The sequence below is a fragment of the Pinus tabuliformis genome, chromosome 2_2 (assembly GCF_031772625.1).
Source record: "Pinus tabuliformis cultivar Carrire ecotype Pingquan chromosome 2_2, CPIR1, whole genome shotgun sequence".
In the NCBI taxonomy this organism is placed as follows: domain Eukaryota; kingdom Viridiplantae; phylum Streptophyta; class Pinopsida; order Pinales; family Pinaceae; genus Pinus; species Pinus tabuliformis.
In genome coordinates this window covers 943,372,899-943,380,349 of record NC_142300.1, presented here as the reverse complement: position 1 = coordinate 943,380,349, position 7,451 = coordinate 943,372,899, and the positions used below count along the sequence as shown (strand labels likewise).

Here is a 7,451-nt window from a genome sequence, read left to right as displayed (position 1 = left end):
CAAGTCACATAGCACTGTGCGAGATGATTTGCATCTGTTTTAACTTACTAATATATAAAATAATATATGAATAGATTCAATAAAAGTAGAATAAATTTATTAAAATTTATTTATAACGTGTATATTTTAAATGATTGTAAATTTTTATGAATGTAAAGCAATGACTTTGTAGTGTCTAGATTGTTTAAGTCACATAGCACTGTGCGAGATGCTCTCAATTTTTTCGAATCACGTGTATATCGTTGAACTTTAAAACGATAAAACCATGAAGAAATATCACAAGCAACCAGGAATTTCGGTAGTTAAAATCTCACCGTCTCCCCCACCATGAAATTCACAACAATCACATTTAACTTGGACACAAACTTATAATATCATGAGAATTATATTCAAAATTGAAGGAGAAGATCAATCAGTCTCTGTATTAAGGGAGTGATAGTATAAATAAGTGATTGTTGCACACAATCGGTAGATTCAAACTGTCAAGAAGCTTAATATCATCCCAATTTCTGTCGTTGGGCTGATAGCTGGTTGTGTTAATACAGAGGCGTAAGTGAGGAGATCGAATAACTGAAAAGGCAACAACATGCCAATATGGATGATTTTCAGGTATGCCGATTGTGCAGATGTTTTGATGATGCTATTTGGCACCTTGGGTTCTATTGCTGACGGATCTCTGGGCGGCGCTGGCGTCTTGATCATCCTGAGCCGACTAATAAATAGTCTCGGATCTGATTCTCCGGATCTGGACCATGGTGATTTCGTGAATTCAATCAACAAGGTAAAACCTTTGCAGAAATTTTAATTCTGAGTTTTTTATTGTTAATTTTGTTAATTTATTTCTGAGTTTTATATTATCAGTTCGGTTCATTGATACTGTGTCGTTTTGATGCAGCAAATAGTGCCCTTTCTGTATTTGGCAGCTGGGGTATGGATTGCAGCATTTCTAGGTACTTTCAAGCTATTTACTTTGTTTATTCTTTAACGATATGATATAGGAGGGTTTAATGCTGAGCAATTTATTGAACATTTTTCAGAGGGTTTCTGCTGGACAAGGACGGGAGAAAGACAAGCGTCTCTGCTGCGCAAAATTTACTTGAGAGCTGTTCTCAGACAGGACGTTGCATTTTACGATACCAGCCGCACACATATTGCTGAGGTCGTCAACAGTGTTTACAACGACACACTCGTAATACAGGATGCCCTCAGTGAAAAGGTCTGACTCCTGCTGCATCCATATTTTAGTGGTTTAAGTTGTAACAGATAGATAAATTTATTTATTTTTATAAGATAATTAAGTGGTCGGTATAATGGGATGGGATGTTAGGGTTTTCAGTTTTTTATAGAATTTTAAATTTTGTTGGGGATATCTTTTGGATATTGCCCATTGTGATAGTGGTTTTAGTTGCAATTGATGATAAATTTGTTTATTTTTTTGGTATAATTGAGTGGTTAGTATAAAAAAAGTTTATTGTTTTTATAATTTTAAATTTTATTAGTAATATCTTTTGAGTATTATGCAAATTTGATTGAAGACATTTGTTTGCGCATTAAACAATGCCATTTTAATGTCACAAGGATCAAGGATCAGATTGCTCTCCCAAATTTATATGAAATAATTGAGTGACCAGTATAATAAGATGTCGTAGTTTTTAGGTAGTTTCCAGTTTTATTCGAGACATCTTTGTGCATCTTGATAAGTATCAAGAAATAAGCGCCCACACTAATAAAATATAAATATTAGCTATTGCTATAAGAGTTGGCTAGTTACGATTATAAAATATAAAAATATTTCGCAATTTTGTTGTGAAGGGGTTGCAGTCACAAATCATACATTTGAGAATTTTGCTATGAAGGGTTTACAGTCACAAATCATTGATCTCTCAGGATAGGCTATTCCGTTTTAGAAAGTATCTTAGCTGAGATAGTGTTCATAGATAGTTATAGGTGGGTGGATTCTAATATATGTCTTTTGTGAGGGTTTTCAGGTTCCGAATTTCATCATGAATTTGTCAAATTTCATTGCCTGCTATGCGGCCAGTTTATATTTGTCATGGAAATTGGCGCTGGTGACACTACCCCTAGCAAGTTTACTAATCGTAGCAGGACTTCTTTACGGTCGAACGCTGATAAGGATAGCGAAAAAGATGCACACAGAGTATAGTCGGTGTAATATAATTGCGGAGCAAGCGGTTTCTTCTATTAGAACAGTCTATTCTTTCGTTGGAGAAGCAAAGGCTATGGCCAATTTTTCATCTGCACTTGATGCAACAGTTAAACTTGGGCTTAAACAAGGGCTGGCAAAAGGGATTGCCATAGGTGGCAACGGATCAGTAAGTTTTGCTTTGTGGGCATTCATTTCATGGTATGGAAGCAGATTGGTGATGAATCACGATGTGAGTGGTGGGAAGATTTTTGGTGTGGGCTACTGCATAATTCTCGGTGGACTGTAAGTCTTAATACATTTACTCATATTTCTTTAGTTATTGTAATTTTATTTGCTCCTCATTTATTCCTTACCTGAAAACATAACAATTGTTCTCAAACTCAGGTCTCTGGCTAGCGGGCTCCCAAATCTCAAGTACTTTTCCGAGGCAGGCGTTGCTGCTATTCGGATATTTAAGATGATTGACAGAGTACCAGAGATAGATTCAGAGGATGTGAAAGGAAAAGTACTGGAAAAGGTCTCGGGAGAGATTGAATTTCGGAACGTTCAATTTGCATATCCATCCAGACCAGATAGCATGATATTTCACAATTTTTGTCTCACTATTCCTGCACGCCAAACAGTGGCTTTAGTGGGTGGCAGTGGATCTGGAAAATCGACAGCCATTTCATTATTAGAACGGTTCTACGATCCACTTAAAGGAGAGATTCTTCTGGATGGAGAGAATATTAAAGGCTTGCAACTGAAATGGCTGCGTAGCCAAATCGGACTAGTTAGTCAAGAGCCTGCTCTGTTCGCCTCTTCCATTCGTGAGAATATTTTGTTTGGAAAGGATGATGCGACTATGGATGAAATCATTAGTGTTGCAAAAGCTTCCAATGCCCACAACTTCATTAGCCAACTCCCAAAAGGCTATGACACACAGGTGCTCTTTCAGAAATTTTAGAAACACAATTCAAAGGAATAGTTATATTTTGTTACCGAAAAATAGTTTAATTTAAGTGGATTGTAGAATTTTGGAATATTCTGGAATTTCATTAATCAGAATGGATTGAAGTGCTAAGTTAATTTTTTGTATATTCCAAAAACCTACAAATCTGGAATAAAGATAAGGATGCCCTAAACTTCATTTTCTGATCTTTCCTAATACAGGTAGGAGAAGGTGGTGTGCAAATGTCAGGAGGGCAAAAGCAGAGAATAGCCATAGCTAGAGCGATGCTGAAAAACCCTTCCATTCTACTTTTAGACGAGGCCACCAGTGCTCTAGACGCAGAATCAGAGAAGATTGTTCAGGACGCACTTGGTAAGGCTTCTATTGGGCGCACTACGGTGGTTGTGGCTCATCGTCTCTCCACTATTCAGGGAGCTCATAAAATTGCGGTGATGCAAAAAGGTGAAGTCATCGAATTCGGTGGACACCAAGAACTGATTAGTAACCCAAATGGGGCATATACAGCGTTATTGCAACTACAGCAGAAGGCACCGTCCCATGATACTAACGGTGCATCAAACTCTTCAATGTCATCAGATATAACCAAATCCCCAGCTACTTCAAGCAGATCACCAGCTACTTCAAATCAATATGATAATTGCATATCCGACATGGAACAAGAAGAAGATCTAAGAGTTAAGGGAGAGTCCAGAGCTTCATTTCTCAGGTTGCTTGCATTGAATGCTTCAGAGTGGAAGCATACTGTCATGGGCTGTGTAGGAGCGTTTGGATATGCAGCAACTCAAATAGCTTATTCCGTCACTGTGGCCAGCTTGATTTCTGCGCTCTTTCTCAAAGACAAGGACAAGATCAAATCTAAAGTAGAAATTTATTGTGTTCTTTTTATAGCCCTAGCAGTGCATGTTTTTGCAGTGAATTTGGTTCAACATTATAACTTCGCAGTGGTGGGTGAGTTTCTAGCAAAAAGGATCCGCCAAAGAATGTTTTCAAAAATTCTTACATTCGAAGTTGGCTGGTTCGATCTGGACCAAAATTCCAGTGGAGCTGTTTGCTCAAAGCTGGCCAAGGAAGCTAATGTGGTAAATATCTAATTTCCATTAGATTTGTTTTCAACATTTTTATCTATCTCCAACAAATCTAGTACTTGTCAATCATTTAACATTGTGAAAGGCGTATTTGTATGCAGGTAAGATCCTTGGTAGGGGATCGTGTTTCTCTTCTAGTGGAGTGTCTCTCTGGTGTAATTATAACTGTGACTCTTGGTATGGTGGTAGCCTGGAGACTTGCAATTGTCTTGATCGCTATTCAGCCACTGATGGTGCTTTGTTTCTACACAAGAAACGTCCTCCTTAAAAGTGTTTCGGGTAAGGCAATTAAAGCGCAGAATCAAGGCAGCCAAGCAGCCTTTGAATGTGTCTCGCATCATAAAACCATAGCAGCCTTTTGCTCTCAACAGAAAATTATTAACATTTTTGACACCACACAAGCAGGCCCACGCAGAGAGATGAATAAACAGTCATGGTATGCAGGATTGGCCCTGGGAACTTCTAAGTTTCTGGAAATATGCTATTGGCCTTTCGAGTTTTGGTATGGAGGAAGGCTTATGGCCCAGAGGGTTATCAATTTCCATGGTTTTTTGCTGAACCATTTTATTTTCGGAAGATTGGGTCGAATGATAGCTGATGCTGGAAGTATGACTTCGGACCTGGCCAAGGGTTCTGATGCGGTCACGTCTGTGTTTGAAATTCTGGATAGAAAGAGCCTTATAAACCCAGATGAACATGATGGCGTTAACCCTCAGAAAGTCCAGGGCGCTATAGAGCTGAAAGATGTGGACTTTGCTTATCCAGCGCGGCCAAATGCCATGATCTTGAGAAACTTTTTTCTGAAAATCAATGCAGGCAGCAGCATGGCACTAGTTGGAAAGAGTGGGTGTGGTAAGTCCACCATCATTGGACTGATAGAAAGATTCTACGATCCACTGAAAGGGACGGTACTGGTTGATGGGCGAGATATCAGGAGCTTCAATCTGCGGTGTTTAAGAGAACACATAGCTCTTGTAGGGCAGGAGCCGACTCTGTTTGCAGGGAGCATCAGAGAGAACATTTCATATGGTAAAGAGAACGCAACTGAGGCAGAGATCATAGATGCTGCCAAGGCTGCAAATGCCCATGAATTCATTTCGTAAGTTGGCTGACCTAAACTCGTTAACTATAATTTCACTTGTAAACTTTTATTTTAAGTGTTATTAATGAATGGTGTGAATTGTGAATATATATTTCAGGTGCTTGAAGGATGGATATGAAACGAACGCAGGGAACAGGGGAACGCAGTTGTCTGGGGGCCAGAAGCAAAGAATAGCGATAGCAAGGGCAATTATTAAGAATCCAAGCATCTTGCTGTTGGACGAGGCAACCAGTGCATTGGATGCTCATTCGGAGAAGGTGGTTCAGGAGGCATTAGATCGAGTGACGGTGGGACGAACGACTGTCACTGTAGCTCATCGACTGGCCTCAATTCAGAATGCAGACTGTATAGCAGTTATTGAGAAAGGGAGCGTTGTTGAGCAGGGAAATCACTCGCATCTCATGGCCAAAGGCGAAGGCGGTGCATATTTTGGTCTTGTTAAGCTGCAGCAACAGCACTAGGCAATCATATTCAAATTCTAAGAAACCTATGTTCTGACCATGAAATGTTAGGCAACGGGTTGAGGTCTATTCATGTTTCTGGTTCGAGGATGCAAACGTCTCGTGAGTTATCATTTTCTAGAGAAGGTTGTGGGACAACAACATCAGCCTCTCTATATATAGCTTGTTTTTAAATGAAAAATGCATGGCAAATGTAATTTATAAATGAATAAATGCATGCCAAATGTAATTTACAAGAAGATAATTGATCGGTTTTAGATTTTCAATTTGATTGTGATGTTTAATTGTAAAATGCATTTCTTAGTGTAGATTCAGCACCATAGAAATCCTAAAGCGTTTGAACTCAAATTTGTAATTTCCACAAATAGCTACCAAATTTACAACAAAACTCACCAAAAAATACTTGCGTAAAATTTACAACATCGTTTTATATACGTTACAACATCGTTTTATATAGTCATTTCAAGCCCAAGTGTGTTCGAAGTAGTCACCGACAAATTCGTAATCGGCCTCTTGCCTGTCATCCCGAGTACTTTTTCTTTCCAAAGAAAGTCTCATCTGTCGACATCTGGTGTCTTGTCGCAGGAATCTCAAACATATTGAAAAATATATCCCTTGTCGTGACGATTTAAAGTATCAATTTTCTGATACATGTAAATTGCGTCCAGGTAAGATTCCCTGATTACATTAGCTTTGAAGACGCGTTGTCTAACGAAGCGACTTTGGTCAGAACTAGGCGACTTTAGGCAGCCTTTCTCGTAGGTTCTGAGTTATGATTTCACGAAAAATTGTATGCTGAAATATCACCTTTCAGTGTATGTTCTATGAGGGGGAAAATATACCCCTATTAATACTATGTCCACAGTCTTGCTTATTCATATTTAAAATCGATATATTTTTTAATTTACATTATTTATTATTAATTTTTAATTAAAATTAGAATAAAAGAAAATAAAGGCTGTATTGATTATTATTATTTTATTTATTTTTATAGAGATTAAGAGTTAGTGAGAAATATATATCTATATGAAGTTATTTAAAAAAAACACAAACTTAAATTTTTAATGGTATTGTTTCTGATCTTTTATTTAATTTTTTGTTAAATTAAAATTTCAATTGAAAATTGATTAGATAGTGTGAGTGTATTGTAAACTAAATATTAATGAAGAATGATAAAGAGACTAAAAAGAGTTAAATGAAAGTTTTTTTAGTTTGAGATTCCACAATAGATATTAATTTTATTTGAGTTGAATTTTTGTGATACTATGTGATTGTTTAAATTGATGTTTTGTAATTTCAATAACTACTCTATAGATTTATTCGATTTTATTTACTTATTGAGACGAGCATTCCCAATTATATTGTTGGAGGTTTGCTTCATACTTATAGCATTTTTTATTAAATGAATAACTCTAACATTTTTCTACCTTCCATTTTTTAATCAAGTTTTGGTTAACAATTTTCACAGAAATTGGTTGAAGACATACTCAAATTTTCATTAATAAAACCAACATTTTTTTTAGCCATTTTATAGTGAATACTTATCTCAAATTTTTACTTGTATTTATGAACACCTTATATTGAAAATTGCAAGTATATTTGAGTTATATTTTTCAGTATGATACATACCTTAACGGTCTACTAACTAAAATGGTGTTTTTATAAGTTCACTCATAAATTTATC

At 36.8% G+C, this 7,451-nt stretch overlaps 1 protein-coding gene across 1 annotated transcript; it reads left to right on the top strand.

Moving 5' to 3' along the window:
- Positions 1-387: 387 nt before the first annotated feature.
- Positions 388-5,994, top strand: LOC149196289 (putative multidrug resistance protein). The gene is made up of 8 exons (XM_089405499.1): positions 388-781; positions 896-950; positions 1,038-1,216; positions 1,989-2,449; positions 2,552-3,092; positions 3,320-4,198; positions 4,306-5,303; positions 5,404-5,994. The coding sequence occupies exons 1-8, from the start codon at positions 587-589 to the stop codon at positions 5,765-5,767; spliced, it is 3,672 nt and encodes a 1,223-aa protein (XP_089261625.1). The 5' UTR covers positions 388-586; the 3' UTR covers positions 5,768-5,994.
- Positions 5,995-7,451: the final 1,457 nt, after the last annotated feature.

What these genes read in the sequence shown, in the direction of transcription:
- LOC149196289 (XM_089405499.1), top strand. Translation starts at nt 587, where the DNA reads ATGCCAATATGGATGATTTTCAGGTATGCCGATTGTGCAGATGTTTTG. An exon ending in TGGCCAAGGAAGCTAATGTG is followed by an intron (nt 4,199 to 4,305) that starts GTAAATATCTAA and finishes ATTTGTATGCAG; the next exon opens with GTAAGATCCTTGGTAGGGGA. An exon ending in AATGCCCATGAATTCATTTC is followed by an intron (nt 5,304 to 5,403) that starts GTAAGTTGGCTG and finishes TATATATTTCAG; the next exon opens with GTGCTTGAAGGATGGATATG.